Source organism: Poecilia formosa, unplaced genomic scaffold (genome assembly GCF_000485575.1).
Source record: "Poecilia formosa unplaced genomic scaffold, Poecilia_formosa-5.1.2 Scaffold1, whole genome shotgun sequence".
Classification (NCBI taxonomy): domain Eukaryota; kingdom Metazoa; phylum Chordata; class Actinopteri; order Cyprinodontiformes; family Poeciliidae; genus Poecilia; species Poecilia formosa.
The window spans coordinates 241,967-262,231 of NW_006799940.1; the positions used below are offsets into that span (position 1 = coordinate 241,967).

Below are 20,265 nucleotides of genomic sequence, written 5' to 3' on the forward strand. Positions count from 1 at the left end.
TTTTGAAGAAGCATTTAATCAAAAATCAGTGACTGATGACAAAAAACTGCAGTAAAATTTGATGCATTTCCATTGCCCATATAATTGCACAGTCTGACATTTCTAAAAATTTATTTGCTTGATGGAAACAAGACAATTTAAAAAGAACAACTTTTTTTTTTTTTTTTTTTGCCGTGTTAATGAACCAAATAAATCGATTTTTTTCACAAAACTGCAATGGAAAAACTTTTTTGATCAACAACCGGATGTTACTCCTGGCGCACACCACAAAGAAGAAGAGGACAGGAAGTATTTGGAGGATCATGACGCAGTATGTTTTCTAATGATTTTAAGTTTAATTTGCTTTAAACGTATGAAGAATATTTGAGAAAAAGAAATCTAGCCTCTTGTGTCTCAATAATTTTGGATAAAATAATAGGTTAGAAATCTGTCAGGGTTTTATTTGCCTGTGGGCCCTGAAATAGCGGTCACTGCTTCATCTATTGAGATGTCAGTAAGCTGGTTAAAATATTTGAGTCTTTTCAAACTGTCAGATACACCTGTCAAACATCTAAGTCCAAAGCAAAGTTAAAAAAAAATCATGACTGCCCTCTGCTGGGGTATGCTTGAATTACAATTATTTTCCTGTCGTTTCTTTAATCCTTTTTCTTCAGTAAGTATGTTTACAATAAGCAACTGACATTCACTGTGCTTCTAAAATAAATAAAATTTAAAAACACTGACAAACAAACTGCTCCTGGGAAGCGTTTCAGAAATGTTGATTATTTTGTCCCTCCTCGGCGACCATACAGACAACAGCCGTTGGTTTGAATGTGCAGCGCGGTTGGGTTGGACACCGGTTGTTTTGCTTTTGCCAGGAGAAAGAAACTGAGGTAACTTTAAATTTACTGAAACAAAACCTAAGTTTTAAATCTCAAAATAAAGGATTGGTTAGTTATACTGCTTTTGCATTAACTTCAATAATATATTTAAGCGATAAACTGATGAAACGCCGAGAACTATCAGCATTTTAAGGCTGTTTTTCCTTCGCTTAGTCTAAACGTTTACTTAATTATGCTATATTGTTATATGAAAAAATAGTTTCTAGTGTTTGTTGCGCTTGTAACTTTTTTATAAAGGTATATTTTCACGTTGTTCAAGAATAATTTTAACACTTCGTGAAAGTATTTTACGCTTTTTCCTTGAATGTGCCAACTTCCATTCAAATTTCGGCATTTTTTTTTTGTTTCGTACGCTAAAATTTGTAAATACAGCTATTTAGACTATCCGTACACCATAAAATACTTTATACTTTTATTCGGCTGTGATTTTACACATGTAATATTTCTTTTCCTGTCTCATTGTACTAATTTGAGATTTTAAATCAGAAATGCAGCCTTCCTGAGACGTTTAAAAACTACAAAACTATAAGATTACATATCTGGATAAATAAAAGGAAAGTTACGTCTGCGTGTGAAAAAGTCTTTCTTTCTGGACTTTTTAATGCGTATTTTGTCGTCTAGAAAACAAAAATCACAGCTTCTAAAGAAAGCTGTATTTTTGCTTTGATTTATTCTACGTTTAGATCCTTTTTGGAATATGATTTTAAAATGATCAGTGAAGATAAATCAGTAAAACAGCTGTTGTTGGAAATTTACGAACAGCATATAAAGAAATCACATATTAATCTTAGAAATAATCCATATTTAATGAATTATTTCAGTCCAGATTCAATAACACTCTAATATGGCTGTACAGATTTAAAAATTAAGTTAATCTGAATTCATCCGGGACTGTGAATTGGCCGCCTATCACACTGCTTAATCGGGTCAGAATGCCAAAAATAAGAATTATGTTTGTTTCTAATATTTTTAATGTGTTTTCTTGAGCAGAATGGCTTCTCTAAATGAGGACAGAGCGTTTAAAACCCCGATTCGAGGCCGGGTGAGGAGCTCTGGGAGCAGCGGAAATGGGACCCCGATCACCATCCCTGCTTCACCTTTCATGAAGAAGCTGGGCTGTGGGACTGGAGTCAGTGTTTACCTCATGGATAGGTTAGAAAAGATCCTGGAAACTGACTTACATCTTACATTACAAAACAAGTAAAAACTTCCTACAAGTCAGCCACTGTCAACAAAAGGACTAGCTGAAAAAAATCAACATTTTCCCATATAATTGTTTATTTTATTGCATACAATTAATTTCTTGCAAAGCCATCTAATATTACAGAAACTTGAGAAATCATCAATTAGTTGTTTATTGCCTTAAATGCTTAGAAGATATTTGAAAATTACAGTTTTAACAGTTTATTCATATTTTTGGTTGAGATTGTGTTACAATGACAAAAAAAAACAGTAAAAGTGTTTTTAATTTTTTTATTTTAAATCCAGAGTGGGGAAGTTAAACTCCTCTCCCTGGGCTGTGAAGAAGATCAACAGCAAATGTGCATCCAAACAGGTTGAGGTTTACCAGATGCGTCTGAATGAGGAAGCTGAGCTCCTGAAGGGAATCAACCATCCAAACATTGTTGGTAAGACTAAGAACAAATACATACAAGCTAATGTAATGTGGAATAAAGCAAAATCTGCAAAAATGAATGAATAAATATCAATAAAACACACCTAGGAGGTACTTCAGGTTGTGTTTATTGTGTAAAAAGGCCTTTGAGGTGAAACATTGGAGGTTTTGTTTTTGTTTCCGTTCTCTGTCTCAGTGTAAAATCATTCCTAGAGGAAGTTCTTCTTTTTGTGTCATTCTCAAGGTTTCCGCGCCTTCGCCACGGCAAAAGACGGCTCAAAGTGTCTGGCTATGGAGTACGGAGGCGAGCAGTCCCTCAACGACCTCATCGAGAAGCGGAGGGAGGACGGACTGACAGCGTTTCCTGCTGCCTGCATAGAGAAGGTGGCTCTGCATGTGGCACGAGGCCTGAAGGTAAACGAGTCAGAAACAGTCGACAAAACTGTTAAATTTCATTCATAATTGTCTTAAAATGTCTTAAATTTGAGTAAACCCAGTGAATGCCACCAATAACGTATCTATATATAGTAAATGAAATGATTTAACAACGTCTCTGCAGTACCTTCACAATGAGAAGAAGCTTCTGCATGGCGACATGAAGTCATGTAACATTGTTATCAAAGGGGATTTTGAAACGATCAAAATCTGCGACGTTGGTGTTTCTCTGCACCTCGATGAGAACATGAGAGGTAAACCTCGTCTTCAGTTAAAAGATTTCTTTAGTTTGTTTTTTTTACTTAAGTAAAACCTGTATTTGTCCATACCAGACATCCATTGTAGCCAATTTTCTTAGTTTTTCTTTAGAGACATCGGTGTATTTAAAATGAAGTATTTAAGAGCTTTTTTTGTCTTCAGTGTCCGACCCAGAAGCGGAGTACGTCGGCACAGAGCCGTGGAACCCAAAGGAAGTTCTGGAGAAGGGAGGAGAAATCACGGATAAGGCCGACATCTTCGCCTTCGGTCTGACTCTGTGGGAGATGATGACTCTGTCCATGCCGCACCTGCAGATGCTGGACAACGACGAGGAAAACGAGGGTAAGATGATTTGTCTACCTGAGGATATGTTGCTTTTTTTATACTAATTATCATCAAACTGGCTCAAGTTCATCACTTAATCAATATGGGGGAAAAGTGCCAAAAATTTCTAACAAAACAGATATTTGTAGGATTTTTCAGTTATACCTGTGCACACCGATTAAAGTCCTGCACCAAGTGGAGGAGTTTAAGTATCTGGTGATCTTGTTCACGAATGAGGGAAGAAGGGAGATCGACAGGCGGATTGGTGCAGCGTCTGCAGTGGAACAGGTGCTGCACCCTATCTCTAAGGGAGAGCTCTCCCTTAGAGACGGGGTGAGCAGCTTGGTCATCCGGGAGGGACTCAGAGTAGAGCCGCTGCTCCTCCACGTCGAGAGGAGCCAGTTGAGGCTCGGCATCTGGTCAGGATGCCTCCTGGACGCCTCCCTGGTGAGGAGTTCATGTCCCACCGTGAGGAGGCCTCAGGGAAGACCCAGAACACGCTGGAGAGACGATGTCTCTCGGCTGGCCTGGGAACGCCTTGGGGTTCCCCTGGAAGAAGTGGCTGGGAAAAGGGAAGTCTGGGCCTCCCTTCTGAAGCTGCTGAAGCTGCTGACGCCGCGATCCGACCTCAGATAAGCAGAAGATGATGTATGGATGTCTCACTTGGTGATGGAGTTACCAAAATAAATGAACTTTTCAATAATATTCTAGTTTACTGAGTGGATCTCTGTATATCTGCCTCAGATTTTTGCTTCTGGGTAAGAAAACAAAGACCTAAGTTGGATGGATATGAGTCTTATTAAATATTTTGTGTATTCCAGATGATTCGATGGAGATGAGCTTTGATGAGGACGCCTACTATGAGCGTTTGGGGACGCGGCCGCCGCTGGACGCTGCATCGCTGGGCGGCTCGTACCGCAGGATGGTGGAGCTCTTCTGTCTTTGCACTGAGGAAAACCCCAAGAAGAGACCTTCAGCAGCGCAGATCGTCCAGGTCTTGGAGGAAAATGCTGCCCTGGACCGAGCACCATGTGAAGTCATCGTTATTGACTGATGGTGACCATCCTCCTTCCAACCCCAAAGTAATATTTTGATCTTTATATGTATGTTTTCCAGCTGATTTCTATATTGTCGCCTTGTACTTCAATCTTTAACTTACATTAAACTTTGTAAAAATGCTCCTCTTTTTCAGTTTCCCGATTGTCAGTTAATGGTTTGAGTAAAATTAGTTTTAATGGATTAGAAATGGCCGTTTAGACCGCCACTAAATGCTGTAGTTTGGCCTCCATCCAGCAGAGGGCGACGCTGCTCTTTAAATTGAGCCGTTGATACAGAAACGAAGATGGCGGCGGGTTATAATGTAGAACGAGGTAGAGAAACGTCTAAACGAGTCCGGAGTGGGATGCGAGATACATTTTATACGGTTCGACAAACTCCTTAAGTTTCATCTTTATAGCGCTAATAGCAGAGCTGCACCAATGTATTCAGACAGATATGCTTATGAATTAATTGAGCAATAAGATCACTTTAGCAATCTCAATAACATGAATCCCTAATTTTAACTGAATTTATACACTTTTTAAAAAAGGTCATTTTGGGCCAAACCCATGGAAAACAGCAAGAACTGGTTTTGCATTTTAAAAGGAAATACTTTATTAAATGTACAAAGCAGAAATGTCCTTGTACAGCGACGGCATCGATATTTCTGAAACATCTCGTCTTCAAAGTGAACAGAATACTTTCAACTGGTACCAAAAAGAGAAATCTTATGCTGAACATTTTTCATAAACTCCAATGTCAGTAAGCAGAACTCACTAAGAACGCCTGAAAGCTGAATGAAGGAACAACTGAAACATTCAGTAACGCAGGCTGGAATATAAATACAGATAATCTGAACTTTCAAAACAGTTCTCTACCTGATTACCTTCACAAAGCTAAAGCCTTAAACATAGAACAGCTTTGCATATAAAAACATTCAGCAGAATCTTTTAAAAACGTGAAAAACTCCAGACTCTTCATGCGATGAAGTTGTAAATGAGGAAGGTCGGCGTGTTGCAGTATTTAGTGGCAAACAGCTTCCCGTCAGGCGTCGGATCAGAAAAGGCGATTTCCTCCTTGGTCAGGTAACTCCCGTACATGAATGTGCTCCTAGAAAATAATAATAATTGTTTTGTTCAACAGTAACAGCATAATAATGCAAAAGCTTTCACCAAACTTTCAATTCTAATAATAACTTAACTCTGGAACTGGAAGACATTTTAAATATCCAACATAAATGAATTGTCAAGTCTCGAACAAAATTGTCTTTCGAAAAGGACAATTTTGAAGGAGACAAAAAAAAAGGGAACTGAAGACTGCCATCCAAAGAGAAAGGAGAAAAACGATAAATCATGTGAAAGTAATGCAACTTGTTTTAATTCATCATGAGATTAATTGATTTATTGCATCAGGCCTAGAAATAAATAGAAATTAGGGGATTTGTTTGTTAAATTAGTGTTTTATTTTCAGATCAACCATATGATGTGAGACATTTAAAAACATGTCAGATTTTAATGAACCTTCCCCTGATGTAGAATACTATCATAAGACATTATTATAATAACAGTAATAAGTTATACAATAGTGGATTGAAACCGTATTATTTTAACTCCAAAGAGGTGCTGAAAAAGTTTTTAAATTACCTTAAAAATGCTAGGAAAGGGCTTGAATTTTACTGTGGGAAAAGTGGCGAATAAAGGGGCGTCTCACCTCACTGTGTCCAGCATTCGGGTGGCGATGGCCTGCCGCCTGGCCAGGCTGAAGACCCAGATCCGGCTGATGCCACACAGAGCTTGTTCTGGGACGGTGGAGCAGCACCAGGCCCGGTGCCGATCCATGAAGTCATCCTTCGTCATGTCCTTGTTCTGGTCTGGCTGTTCCAGAACCCTGTAGGCCTGAGAGGAAACAGGAGAAATGGCATAAAACAACCGGAAAAAGTTCAATAAAAATCACCTGGAGTGACTGTGCTGCAACTTTTTAAAGCGTCAATCACTTTTGAGTTTTAAAATGCAAATGGTAATAAGAAAAATAAAATTGTAAAGCATTTTCACAAAGTAACTCCGACAGTGCAATGAATATTTTTTGTATGTGGTTGCAATGCAAGCTACTTTGAAATAATGTTTTTTTTTGTTTTGTTAGGGCTGGGTGATATACGATGGCATAGATTTTAAAAGAAAAGGTAAATTTGCAACAAAAATCACTCAAATTTGGAGTTTAGAAATTTTCTAGAATAAAAAAGTGGAAATTTGAGTTGAAAAACTCAAAAGATTGCAAGAAAAAACCCAAATTGTGAGATTATCCTCAGAAATTTCTAGAAAAAAAGTCAAAAAAAGAAATCAACTTTTCCAACCCTTTAGATTCTTTTTACTTCTGATAAATGCAGTCAGTGCATAACAAACACGGAGATACCTGTCTGATGGGTTCAGCCACCAGGCATCCCACCACCAGCCTGTCTGTGTTGATGAACAGGAAGGTTTTGGCCTGAGTTGGTCGGCTTAGAGTCACTTGCTGGAAACCCAACTCGTTGTCCGCTATGCGACGCACTTCTTCAGCCTGAAACAAAGTCAGTTTTAAACAAGCATTTAAACCTAAGCCAGACTTCTCCGCTCAGACGGTTCTGCACCTTTTTCACTGCATATTTTGGATCGTCGGGTAAAACCAGGATGATTTTACCATCCCAGAACTCGGCCACCACTCGCTCCTTCTTCCACCCCTGAGAATCAGATTAAATAAACTTAATGTAGAGCTGAAACAATTAATCAATCTTTGAAAAAAATGTCAATTTAATCAAATAATCGTTGACCAAAATAAAAAAATAAATCATAAACATGCCATTTGAAAACATCCAGTGGTAATTAGACTAAAACTACAAAGAAGTTATACAAATTCTGCATTACGGGTGAAAATAGTTTTTGCTTCTCTTGGCTCACATGTTGATGTTATTATGTCATGGAAAAAATTACTTTAACGAGAGTTTGAATGAGAAGAAAATAAGAAATGTATTAAAACCTTGCAAGGTGAGAACAGAAATAGAGTCACGGAGTCTGTCAGTCTGCTCTGACTAACAGTGGATCTGGTCAGCAGATCACACAGCAGCAGGGAGTCTACGTCTCTGGGTGTTTCCCAACAGGGAGAAGAGAGGCTTGACTGGACTATAGGTGTGAATCCTTGATCGTTATGCGCCCCGGGATCGTTATGCGCCCCGGGATCGTTATGCGCCCGGGATTCTGTGCAGCCCGACACAGATGGTCCTGCCATTTGTCTATTGTTAAGCAAAGGGGGTTGTTACTTAATGCATAAAATGCAGTCTCAGTTCAGGTTGGAGAAGTAACACCTAGATGGTCACAGACGTGCCCTGCTGCTATACGACACTGTGGAAGTCTACAGGAGAGCAGCTTGACCAAAGTCATGAAACGATCATGCAGACAATCTACAGCACAAGAGGCACATTTTAAAAATGTTCCATTACAGTTAGAAGTACATTTTTAGCTGCAGATGAGTCCTTTGCTATAAATGATCAAGTGTACATTAAAATAATTGTGTTATGTCTTTTTAGGCATTAAATTAAAAACACATTTAATTGCATTGCAGTCTTTCATGTGCCGTCCTGAAGAAGCCAAATTAAAATGCTAACAATCAGGAGCAGTATTTGTGTTTATGAATGAATCCTGAAGTAATAAGTAGAACGTAATCACGATATTTTGCAGTACTATTGTGATAACAGAGCTAATCTCACGTCGCCCACCCTCATTTTAAACTCTTTTTCTAACCTTTTGTATCTCAGCTGCTTCAGTAAAGAAAGACGACATGAAGGGAATCTCACCACGTATTTGATGGAGTCCAGGAACCGCTGGTGGAACTGGGTGTGCTGGAAGTTGTCCTCTGGGTTGTCCGCGCTGTAAACCATCCCACAGGAGCTGCAGGTCGTTGCTCCAAACTGCTTCTGTCCAGCATCCTGACGAAAACGATTCATAAAAACCGTCAGGTTTATACGAGTAAACGACCTTCAGATCTGATAAAATGGGTGTCAAACATGCTGAAGGCATAAAGGTTTATGTGTGAATTATGAACCAAATCGATGTTCAGACACAAAAACAGAAGTTAAACGTACGATGATGAGCTGGTCGCTGTCCAGCTTCTCCTTCTTCCTGCGAGTTTGTCGCTCTTTGGCTGCGGCTGCCGGCGGCTGCAGTGAAGCTGCTGAGGAGGCGGACGGCGTGCTGCAGGACACCGGAGAACGCAGAGCTGCACTCAGCCTGAAACCAAGAAATCAACAATATAAACGAGTCTGGGTGAGTTTTAGGTGCTTTTTAGGGCTGGAACTATTAATTGTACAAAAAATATTTACATTTTGAATTTAAGATTTAAAAATCTTAAATTATTGATCAACTGATCCAAAGAATAATCAATAAGTTGAACCAAGCAGGAGCTGTGCTTTTCACAAACCAGAATTATTTTAGCTGCAGATGCATCCTTTGCTACAAATGATCAAATATGTGGTAAAGGAATGCTGTTACTGCATTTTCAGAAATAAAATGTTTATTTTCCCATTAAAAAAGAAGCAAGTTGTTTATCTGCATCTTTAATGCATTTCTAGTATTTACAAGAAAGCTTGAAAAAATCTGCCGAATTCACAAAATTGTCGATTAATCTTTGCAATTACAGATTAATCGCCATGACAGTTGATATGAAGTTATTCTGATCATTAGTCAAAAACTAGTTTCAGCTCAAGGGTTTTACATCTCTGGGTGATTCAGTTTCTCTACTAGATATTAAAACATTTTTTATGTTGCAACTAATTTATCAAACTCAAAATGGCCGCCCAGCTCCTGATCATTTTCCTTGTTTCATCAAGACTTGACTGAGCATTTAGATTAGCATGTTAAACAGTTGCGGCTAACAAGAGATCTGAATTGATCTGCTTTTAAGACAGTCAACTGGTTAAACAGAAAAACCCAAAATATTTGGATTAATTTCATGTTACATCAAACAATACTTGTATTTAAAATGTCGCACCTTTTTGACAAAGAATCAAATATGGGGTACACGGCTCCAGAAGCTGTGGAAAGGAGGAAAAGATGTACAATGGTGGAATATAGACGAAGAACCATGTATAAATATAGAATGAGTTGCTCTGACTGACAGATGGATTAATAAACTGTTTATACATGCAGGAACAAACCTTTGGAGGGGTTTATGTTGCCTTGGTCAAATGTCGGCTCTGAGCCTCCGTCTGCCATCAACTCATCCTGGAAAAGAAAAAAGTAAAATTTAAAGTTAAAATACTTACAAAATCTAAAGCCATTTTAATCCACAATAATCCAGAGGACTTGTGATGCCTACCAGACTGCTGCTGGACGATGTTGCAGGTTTTGGACTTGGAGTTCTGGAAAGAATAATCTTCAGCTGCTTTGTAATCCCATGTGTTTCCACCAACAATTCGGGGGAACTGAGGGAGAAAAATTTACGTCCGACTAGTTTTATACGGCACTTTTTAAGATCTGAACACATACAGAAAAGCCATGTTTTTATTTCAAAGCTCTTCATTTTTAGTAAAATATCAAAATCCTGGCTCAAATCTGATCAGAACCAGAACTTTCTCCTTTGTCACCAAGATGTCAGCCAATCTGTAGTTTAATATTTCACACTATAAGATGTAGATGTTTCATAGACGGAGGTAATTTGGCACATAAAACAGATAATAAGAATGAAACCTGAGAATTTTACAGCTGATTTGTTTGGTAAACAGCAGGTAAAAGTGTTTTCAATTAACTTGAAGTTTCCACATTTAAAAAAAAATGGCGACTGCAATTAATTCAGCTGCAAACTCAAATTAAACTGCTGCGTTTCTTTGTTTAATGTGAGAATGAAAAACCTGACAAATTACAAAGAAATCTCAATGTTTTATTTTATCTTTACATTAGGAAAGCTCATGTCAAAGATAAATCATACAATTTAAATATTGTCACCTTCCTTAAAATGTTTTTTTTTCTTGCCAAAAGTGAATCTGAAAAACTGCACAAACTAAATTTTACACTTTTAAATACTGTTGAGGAAGCATTTAAAACACAGGATATTGAAACTTCACAGGTTTAAAACTCTCCTATTGCCAAGATTAAAACACATTTTTATACGAATTGAAATATAAAAACATTTATATTAGTTTTATAAAGAGTTCTGGTCCCCTACCTTGATGGACGGGGAGTTTCTTCCTCCTCATCGGCGACGTCCAGCCAGTCTGTTGGATCAAACTTTGTCCTCTGCTTGGTTCTGTCTTGGTTCTCCTCCACATTTATTTGCTGTACAGAACAAAACAAAAATAAACCCCCAATATCTCACACTAAATCGTTTTATTTTCTGTAATGTTAAACCAATCAGGGCTGCAGCTAACAGATAATAAAAAAGGCACATTCTGCAGATTTCATTTAACCACTTGAGCCTTTTTATACAATATTAGAAATGAGTTAAAAGATGCAAATGAGAAAATGTTTGATTCCATTTTATTGCCTAAATGCAACAACATGACAATTTGCAGCTAAAAAAAAATACTTCTAAACATGTGAAAAGCTCAACATGAAGCTGATCTGCTGGGTTTTTTATTAACTGATTAATAATTGGGTAGCAAAAGGTGCAGATTTTTTTTTAAATAAATAAAATTTTAACTGGGTGAAGATCAAACTTAAGAACATATTTACAGGCAAAGATTTTTGTCTTAAAAATGTATAGAAATTTTTTGTACAATTCTGGCTTAATTACTGAAATTAATGTTTTTCTTTCAGTGAATTTTCATTTGAGGTTGTATATTCCAGTTAGCGATCAATTGATGACTAAATTGACATTTCAATTATCAATTAATCATTTTCTGCCCTAATACTAAAGTCTTAAATAACCTTAATTGGTGGTTTAATCACAACACATATAGAAAACACGCTAAACTCTTTTATTGTAGCTTTAAAAAGCCAGGATGTCTGGTAAAGCCACCAATAATAATAAAATAATGATAATCTGTTTTAAATCAACAGGACAGCAGGCGTGAGGCGTGAAGAGTCAGAAGTGATGCACAAACCTTTTCTGGTTCTTGCTGCAGTTTGACGACCTTTTGGTCCTGCTGCTTTGGCGTCTCCTTGTTCTGCTGCGGTTCAGTGCAGCTCTTAGTTTTGACTGGAGCGGGCTTGGTCGACGACCTTGGAGCCGACCTTTTGTACATGGACATCGGCTTCTTTCCTGTGCCAAAGAAAGCAGCTCCAACAAAGATCTTCGGCTTCGGTTTCAGGCTGCCAAAAGAAATGGTGATCGCCTTCTTCGCCTCTGCCGGTTTGCTGTTCGGAGGTACGCTGCTGCTGCTGGATGTCAGATTAGATGCAGCACTGCTGAATAAAACAACAGCTAAAGGTTAATATGTTATTGTGATTAACAATAAAATAGTTGCTTTGAGACCATTTTCAAATAATTTAGTGCAAGAACAGATTCTCACAGATCAATAAACTTTAAATTCTAATAAACTTTTCACACTGGAACTGGAAGAAATTTTAAATATTCAAAATAAACGAAACAGAAACAACTAATAAAATTGTGAAGAAACTATCAATAAAATTCTCCTTTAAAAACAGATGGCAAGTTGAGACCAAAGCAGCAGACTGAAGACTTTTATTATCCAGTTTTTGGCAGAAAGAGAGAAAAGAGAAAAAAGTTAAATCATGCAAATGGAAGTTATTCAACTTGTTTTGATTTGTCATGCAATTCGTTGATTTAAAAATCAGAAACAAACCTTGTGTTGCATCTGGTCAGCTGAATCGTCTTTACAGGTGATGGAGAACTTCTGGTTTCCTTCTTCGCTCTCTTATTAGATCCCACGGATGACTTTCTGGGTTTGTTGCCTCTTTTTGCAGTTTTCTTCATCTTCTTGTCTGTTTTTTTGGCAGATTGAGGAGGAGAAGCCAAGGCAGACAGACGGGAAGGAAGAGATTCCTTCACTGCCTTCCTCTCAAGCGGGGTGAGATAAACGCTCTTCTGCTTGCCGTAGAAGGAACTCGTCACCACTGAAGGCTTCGCTGGGGAATTACGGGGCGATCTGCATGGAGAACCTACAGAAATGAGTCAAAGAAGAAGATTTGTTGTTTCCACCAAGCAAAACCTTGAGGGCAAAAAAGAAATTCATCAGGTGTGTCGTACCTGCTGGCCTACGTAGCGACTCCTGTCCTCTGTGCTGCGACCCGGTTGGTGAAAGCTGCCGCTCTCTTAGAGATCTCCTCTTCACCGGAGACATTTTGTCCTTCGTGCCCTTCTTGGTCGGGTGGCTGATGTTTGAATAAAATGTCAGATTAGGAGAAACAATCGTCTAAACACTTAACATTAAACTGGAAATAACATTTCTCAGAGTTGGTACATTTAAAAACATCCAAAATCCAAGTATTTTCAAGGCAGGTTTTCAAACTTGAATAAAAAAAAACAATGCAAAGTAACTACAGAAGATAGTTTCAGTTCATTATTATATTATTTATTACTCTTATTAATAATGTCTATTTGTATTCTACAGCAAGGACAAAATAAACAAAAACATTTTATCTTTTAAAAATTCTCACACAAATCCTAAATATGAGAACAAATCACTAATTTAACAAAAAAAAAATTTTTTTCCCCAATTTCAAAAATGTATAAAACATAAGACAACCTTTATTTCACAGATCAATAAGTTTTTGTCCCATTACAAGTAATAAATATTCGTTACAAAGAAACAGTCGAAGCCAATTGTGTTAAGACTCAAATTAAATGCTTAAACGAAGTATACAAAGAATGTCACAAAAACAATCTTAAAAAAATGTTCTTGTTAACTTCATAAATAATTTTGGAAATTCTAACTGACCTGAAACAAGAAAAGTTTAGTCTGATTTAACTTCAGACAGTGAGATGACAAAATGTCTGTCTTTTTATTAGGTGGTTTAAAATATCTGGTTTAAACTGCAAATATCTTAGGCTACTATTAAACGTTTGATTGCACTTTGTTACAAAACTGTGAGGTTTCAAGTACTTGACACAAAAATCAAGCACTTTCCAAACCTTGAAAACACCTCATTGAAATTTTCAAGGGTTTTCAGAACCCAAATAAACTCTGTTTTGACAACAATTTAAAGGATAATCATGAGGTGTGTACATCTTACCTTTCAGAGTCCATGGAGGACAGCTTTCGCTTCCTGGTTGAGGTTATCATGTTCAAAGTTTACCTGCACATAACAACAGGACATTGGGGTTTTTAGAATAATCTGACATTTCTGAAACAAAGAAAACGTGCCCCCCTCTCTGCAAACAAAAATCAAATTTCAATTTAAGTGATATTTTGTTTTATAAAATAACAAATAGGAATATTAGTGTCAGAGACAAGTTGACCAAACATCCCCTTATGAATTATAAGTAGGATCGAATAAAGAAAAGCAGCTTTAAATTCCTCTTCCTGTATATTAAGCTAAATTAGCTTATTATTAGCTTGAGGCTGATTTAGCAGCAGACGATGAAAGTAAATGTGCGTTTGGCGGGATGATTAGCTTATGAAAGAATAAATCAGTCTGCTGCGATCGTCATTCTTTTACAGCCAAATCTAACCGTCTGTCCTCGTATTTTCAGCGACAGAAACCATATTTTAGCATTAAAAGCATGCTACCTTCCACTGTTGTTGATTTCGATAATTAAACAAGCGATTTTAAAGACAGAATCAAACCTACAAACAATTACAGTTCACACAAGATAAAACGCTTAATTCGTCTTACCGAACAGGCTTCTTCTAGCCTACATAAAATGATAAATGTCGAAATTAAGGCAGCGAAAAAAATAAGAAAATCTACGAACTGGCGCTTCAGCTGCTCCGACCTCGCGCGCTTCTCCTATGTGTTTTTGAAGAGCGCGCGCCAGCCTAAAAATAGTTGCACAACAACGGAAGCGGAAACATACGTCACCAGAAACACGGAGACTGACCTTCAAAATAAGAATTTTTAAGCTAAAATCAGAATTAAAACCCCAAATACTGAGCAGTATCAAGATTTTTTTTTAGGATTCTGGTCAGATTAAATTAATAAATAGCAATCCGGGCTGAAAAAAGGCATTTAAATCAACGGATTGAATATAAAAATACTGAACCCAATTTATTTATAAAGCACATAAAGAAGCAAATGGTTGTCCAAGGTACATTAAGTGAATAAGTAAAAATATATATATAAGTTGTTAGCTTGTCGCTGATAGCTATTTCTACGAATATTCCTCTCATTTTGAGTATTTTTTTTCTATTGTTGACTGTTACATTAGTAGGAAAAAGTTACCTAAGATCACAACGAAACGTCCTGAACTTTTGGACGTTTCTAAAACATGCAAAGAGAAATCCAGGATATTTCAAGATTTCAGTTTTTATTGAAGAAAAAAAAACTTTATTTTGAAAGAGTAAACCGTGCTTGCGTCCTGTCTTTGCATTGCAACTTTACCCCAACCGCTAACATCTTCCGGGTCAGTCCGTACATGAGTAAAGTGACACTAGCAACGAACAGTGAACTCACAAGTTTTTCCCTTTATTTGTAGTTAATATACCAACTAAATTTGTTATATAAATATATTATCTGTGTGTTTTAATTCGGAGAAAATGGTGTTTTACTTCACAAGTGCCGGTGAGTGCAGCTTCATCATCATCAGCGCTGTTAGTTTGTAGCCCGATTAGCTTCATACATCAGTCATTTATTAATTATTTTTTACATTGTTTTTATACTTTATGCATTTGTCAAGTTGTTTCTATTTCACTGTCATATTTTTTGTTGTTTTTTCATGTAGTGGTGGACCCTCCATTCACGATCTACATGGGAAAAGATAAATATGAAAGTAAGCTTGATTTCTCACAGCTTTATACTTAAATTGGTTCTTTTACCTTTAACTTGAGTCGTTTCTTTCTGCAGATGAGGATCTCATTAAATATGGCTGGCCTGAAGACATCTGGTAAGTCTTTAATATTTGTTTCCTATTCAGTTAAGTCACTTAAAATGAGTTTATCCCAAAGAGAAATTATTACTTTTTTGTAACTCATACCATTCTAGTAAAATACAATTAAGAATCTGAAGCACTACTTTAAAATTAATGTTGACAGTTGGTCTTCTGCAAAATTGTTAAAGAAAAATACATGTGATAAAACACTTTTAATTTTTTTTTTTTTTTACATTTTTGAAAGTCACTGCAAGTGAAAAACAAATGTAAATGGTCAGATAATGAATAAAGAAAACTTAAATTTGACTTTTGCCAGGAAAAATATTTTTTATTACCATAAAAAAGGAAATGAGGGATTTAAATAATGTTGCCTCAGCCCGTCTTTGAACAGAAAGCAAGAAATAAAATTATATGTTTTTTTAGCTTTATGTAAAGCAAATGGAATGAAAAAAGTCAAATCTCTGATTAAATGTTTTATTAAATGATTTATATTCAGTTTCTACACTTTAGCTGCAGCTTTTTTATGTTATCTTTTATGCTCTATAGAAACATTTCACAATAACTTTTCTTTTTTCCCCCACATGCAGGTTTCACGTTGACAAACTCTCTTCAGCTCATGTTTATTTAAGAATGCCGAAGGTAAAGAGTCACCTGAGGAAACCTGCAACCAATTTAACCCAATTTTCCTCATTAAAATGTTGTTTCTGCTCATATTTTCAGTTTGAAACTGGGATTAGCTGTTTGTTTTGGGTTGGTTGATGTGATTTGTATCATTTCTAGGGTAAAACCATAGATGATATTCCTCCAGAGGTGCTGGTAGACTGCGCACAACTGGTGAAGAACAACAGCATCCAGGGTAATCCTGCAGTTTTACAGTAAATGCATTGTCTGTGTTTGAGATATGAAGGGTGACTGTGCTGATCACCTTCAGGATGTAAGATGAACAACATCAACGTGGTTTACACAGCGTGGGCCAACTTGAAGAAAACAGGAGACATGGATGTTGGACAAATCGGCTTTTACAAACAGAAAGAGGTCAGTTGTCTCAATATTTCTTTGACAGATGAAGTTAAAGTCCTTCTGTACTTCCTGCTACTAACAGCTTGTTGTTTCTCGCAGGTGAAGATTGTTGCTGTGGAGAAGAAGATCAATGAAATTGTAAACCGTCTGGAGAAGACAAAAGAAGAGCGCTTCCCGGATCTGGCGGCAGAGAAGGAAGCGAGGGATCAGGAGGAGAGGAATGAGAAGAAAGCTCAACTCCAAGAGCAGAAAAGGAGGGAGAAAGAAGAGCAGAAGAAGAAAAAAGAAATGGAAGAGCTCAGGTGGGCCAAAGTATTTTTTGTTGTTGTTATAACCTATAAATAGAGTGGTGCACAAACGTGACTTTGAAGGAACATTTTTAATCTAGTTTCTAATGCAAATATTTTACTACACGTAAAATAAGATGAAACTAATTAGTTGATGATTATTTCAATAATCGATTAATCCAGTTAATCATTATAAATTAAGTTTTGTTTTTATTTTCCAGGAATTATACATCACTGATGAAGAGTGAAAACATGAAAACTAACGAGGTAAGAATTGAAAATGACTCAAATTCTTTCCAATAATAAACTTTTGCTGTAAAGTAGAAGATATTCCAGTTAGAAAATTGTTTTATGCCTACAGAATATGCTTTTTTTTAAACTTCTCTGTAGGATGGCTATGACTCAGACGACTTCATGTGACGCCTGAAAATACAACAGGAAGCTCCCCTGCTGCCATCGCTTCACAGACTTTGAATGAACGAAATTAAAAAAATAAACAAGTGCATACTGCTTTTGGACACTCGGAGCAGAAATGACTCAGTTCTCACGACTCAGGAGCCGTTTTCAGACTTAAAAGAAGATGGGAGTCGTCTGGGGTGGAGAAAACCCAGACAGCAGGTTCCATTTTTACAGCTACACAAATGATGGTGTCTTTTGTTTCAGTCACTCAGCATTTTGTTGAAGCTCTTCTTGCTTCCTTGGTCTTTATGCCAATTTTGTCTGCATGTCAGATTGTAATAAACAGAATTAATTGTATAAATTGAAAAGCTATTGCTTGGTCATCTCATTGTAGAGTATCCTGTAAGTCAAAATTTAATCCTGAAGTAAAAGGTTTACTAATGGACTAATTTATCTCTCCAAACAAAATAATCTGTCCATTCAATTTTCAGGACCGACACCGGAAACAGGGTCATAATGTAGTAATAATGAAGGGGATAAGCTCAAATGGCAGATTTCTTGCTTATCCAGAACCTCCTCTTTACCCCAGGCCCTCCCTGCACAGCACCTTCACTCCAGTTTGCCTCCTCAGTTGGCCCCAGCAGGAGTCGACCCTGAGGGGCTTTACGGAGAACTGGATGTGCATGCATGATCTGACAGGGAAAAAGCATAAATAAGTATTAAAAATTAGCATAAATTGTTTTAATTAATAATGGAATCATTAAACTGGATGTATGTCACTTTTTTGACTTGGCATTCAAAGAACTCACAGATGAGCATGAGCAACATTCACTGATGCTCTGAAGCAATACCACACAGAAGTAGTATTCATTATCAAATAATGTAGAATATTAAAAGATTTAGTTCCATTATGCTGCCCACACCGGACAGCAGGCCCACAATAACGCGTTATTATAGGTGGACAAAAAAATCCATTGTTTTCGCCATTAAAAAATGTCACACATTTATTGATGACAATAAACAACACATATTGGTGTAATTGTGTTACAATACTAATACAAAATCTACTGCATGGGGGCAGACAAAATCAAATATGAAGCCACCATTTTCGGTGATTCATAGAATTACTAACATTCTCATACCCGCAATAAAAATGTTACGGTAACTTCATCTAGATAAACCTAGAATCTGACACACACTTAGCTGTTGCAAAGAACAAAATATATAAACATAGACCGCCAAAGGATTCCAAAGAGTTACCGATTAAATGTTGCTAGCTCTTCGTCGTCAACAGAATTTAAAGGTCCAGAACGTGGATGGTGATTGGTCAAAGAGCCACCAGCTCGGGATGTGATTTGCGCACCGATTGGATAGTTGGTGCTTACTTCAGGCCTGATTTGTTCTCACATTGAGGTGTCTCCATCATGGAGCAGTGGGGGATTAGCTCAAATGGTAGAGCGCTCGCTTAGCATGCGAGAGGTAGCGGGATCGATGCCCGCATCCTCCAGTTTTCACTTTTTTTTGTCTTTACTTTTCCGTTCAACTGCAGTTAGATTGTTATTCATTGTTTTTTTTTATCTGGAACTGTAAAAAAAATACGTAACAGCTAGCTGTTTAGTTTTGCTGTTGAACCTAACGTCAATCATATTCCCACATTAGCAGGGAAAACAACATACAGAACAACATAGCTCGGTGCTAAATCACTCAGTGACTAATTTCTCTGACTTTTTATGAATAAGAATTTATCAAAGTAGCACCAAACGCTCGCCAGTATTCTTCAAATCACCACGAAATCCAAGGCAGTGAAAACGCCATAGGTATGACGGGAAAAGAAACGTTGGTGTCATCACAGTACATGAGGGGGGATTAGCTCAAATGGTAGAGCGCTCGCTTAGCATGCGAGAGGTAGCGGGATCGATGCCCGCATCCTCCAAGCTTTTTATCTAATTAAAGTTTTTTTTTGCGTGCCTATGTTCAATGGAAATTATGCGTTTAAGCGAGCGCTCTACCATTTGAGCTAATCCCCCATGGTGCACCGCGGCGACACTAAGTCACTTTTCCCGTCATTCTCATTGGCGCGTTTGCTGCCTCGGATTTTATGTTGATTTTAAGGGATTCCTGGCAAGTGTGGAGTAGTGCCAATACTTTGATCAAATTTCAGTCATGAAAAGTGCAAGAAATTAGTCACTTAGTATTTATCACCGACCTATGTTCTTCTGGAAAACTACACAGCTAGCTGTTAAGTATTTTTTAACAGATCCGGATAAAAACAAAAAACAAATAGCAATCTAAATGCAGTTGATAGTAAAAATAAAACAAAAAAACCCCCCGAAAAACTGGAGGATGCGGGCATCGATCCCGCTACCTCTCGCATGCTAAGCGAGCGCTCTACCATTTGAGCTAATCCCCCATGATGCCTTGCGATGACACTGACGTCACTTTTTCCGTCATACTCATGGTGCGTTTAAAAAAGAAAAATCAGAGAAATTAGTCACTGAGTATTTAGCACCGATCTATGTTGTTCTCCCTGTTAATGTGGGAATGTGATTGACATTAGGTTCAACAGCAAAACTACACAGCTAGCTGTTGCATATTTTTAACAGTTCCAGATAATAAAAAAAACAACGAATAACAATCTAAATCATGGGTGTCCAAAGTCGGTCCTACCGGCATCCTGCACTTTTTAGTTCTCTCCCTGGTGGTAATAACCTTTTCAGCATGTCAATGTTCCTCTTAGGCCTCTAATGAGCCATCATTGGATTCAGGTGCGTTAAACCAGGGAGAGAACTAAAACATGCAAGATGCCCAGAAACGCATGCCTGCCCAAAATTGCATCCCCTCTCGCGGGAGCGCGCATCGCTCTGTTCTCTCGCATATTGACGAGAAAACGGACTGAAATATGACCGAAGAGGAAATTTTAAAGATATTTGTAACATTATCACGTTATGCATCCCCTCTTTATTTTCCTCAAATATTATTCTAGTGATTTAAAACTTATACCAGCAGATCATGGAACTATTCTGGTTATGTAGAAAAAGTTATTTCTTTATTATCA

The 20,265-nt window shown here is 37.4% G+C and overlaps 3 protein-coding genes and 3 non-coding genes across 10 annotated transcripts; 4 read left to right on the plus strand and 2 right to left on the minus strand.

Moving 5' to 3' along the window:
- Positions 1-810: 810 nt before the first annotated feature.
- Positions 811-4,697, plus strand: pbk (PDZ binding kinase). The gene is made up of 7 exons (XM_007572871.2): positions 811-872; positions 1,872-2,033; positions 2,370-2,509; positions 2,741-2,910; positions 3,056-3,185; positions 3,352-3,531; positions 4,335-4,697. The coding sequence occupies exons 1-7, from the start codon at positions 811-813 to the stop codon at positions 4,565-4,567; spliced, it is 1,077 nt and encodes a 358-aa protein (XP_007572933.1). The 3' UTR covers positions 4,568-4,697.
- A 444-nt stretch (positions 4,698-5,141) lies between these two features.
- Positions 5,142-14,479, minus strand: esco2 (establishment of sister chromatid cohesion N-acetyltransferase 2). Of its 4 annotated transcripts, none has more exons than XM_007573056.2 (15): positions 14,392-14,479; positions 13,710-13,772; positions 12,724-12,848; positions 12,320-12,635; positions 11,618-11,921; positions 10,741-10,850; positions 9,895-10,000; positions 9,734-9,800; positions 9,568-9,610; positions 8,663-8,807; positions 8,375-8,506; positions 7,175-7,264; positions 6,961-7,104; positions 6,262-6,446; positions 5,142-5,661 (listed from the first exon to the last, which is right to left on the minus strand). In XM_007573056.2, the coding sequence occupies exons 2-15, from the start codon at positions 13,757-13,759 to the stop codon at positions 5,529-5,531; spliced, it is 1,950 nt and encodes a 649-aa protein (XP_007573118.1). In that variant the 5' UTR covers positions 13,760-13,772; positions 14,392-14,479; the 3' UTR covers positions 5,142-5,528. The 4 variants fall into 4 exon arrangements, with proteins under 4 accessions (XP_007573118.1, XP_007573202.1, XP_016520007.1 ...); XM_007573140.2 differs by having other exon boundaries at positions 11,618-11,918; positions 14,313-14,446; XM_016664521.1 differs by having other exon boundaries at positions 9,895-10,001; positions 10,754-10,850; positions 14,313-14,446.
- A 532-nt stretch (positions 14,480-15,011) lies between these two features.
- On the plus strand, positions 15,012-17,578 carry ccdc25 (coiled-coil domain containing 25). 2 transcript variants are annotated; one of them, XM_007573252.2, is made up of 9 exons: positions 15,013-15,197; positions 15,358-15,405; positions 15,480-15,519; positions 16,092-16,143; positions 16,285-16,360; positions 16,436-16,539; positions 16,624-16,826; positions 17,033-17,078; positions 17,202-17,578. In XM_007573252.2, the coding sequence occupies exons 1-9, from the start codon at positions 15,173-15,175 to the stop codon at positions 17,229-17,231; spliced, it is 624 nt and encodes a 207-aa protein (XP_007573314.1). In that variant the 5' UTR covers positions 15,013-15,172; the 3' UTR covers positions 17,232-17,578. The 2 variants fall into 2 exon arrangements, with proteins under 2 accessions (XP_016520166.1, XP_007573314.1); XM_016664680.1 differs by lacking the exon at positions 15,358-15,405 and having other exon boundaries at positions 15,012-15,197.
- Positions 17,579-18,644: 1,066 nt separating this feature from the next.
- Positions 18,645-18,717, plus strand: trnaa-agc (transfer RNA alanine (anticodon AGC)). The gene has a single exon. It is a non-coding gene; the product is annotated as a tRNA-Ala (tRNA).
- A 353-nt stretch (positions 18,718-19,070) lies between these two features.
- trnaa-agc (transfer RNA alanine (anticodon AGC)) lies at positions 19,071-19,143 on the plus strand. The gene has a single exon. It is a non-coding gene; the product is annotated as a tRNA-Ala (tRNA).
- A 404-nt stretch (positions 19,144-19,547) lies between these two features.
- trnaa-agc (transfer RNA alanine (anticodon AGC)) lies at positions 19,548-19,620 on the minus strand. The gene has a single exon. It is a non-coding gene; the product is annotated as a tRNA-Ala (tRNA).
- Positions 19,621-20,265: the final 645 nt, after the last annotated feature.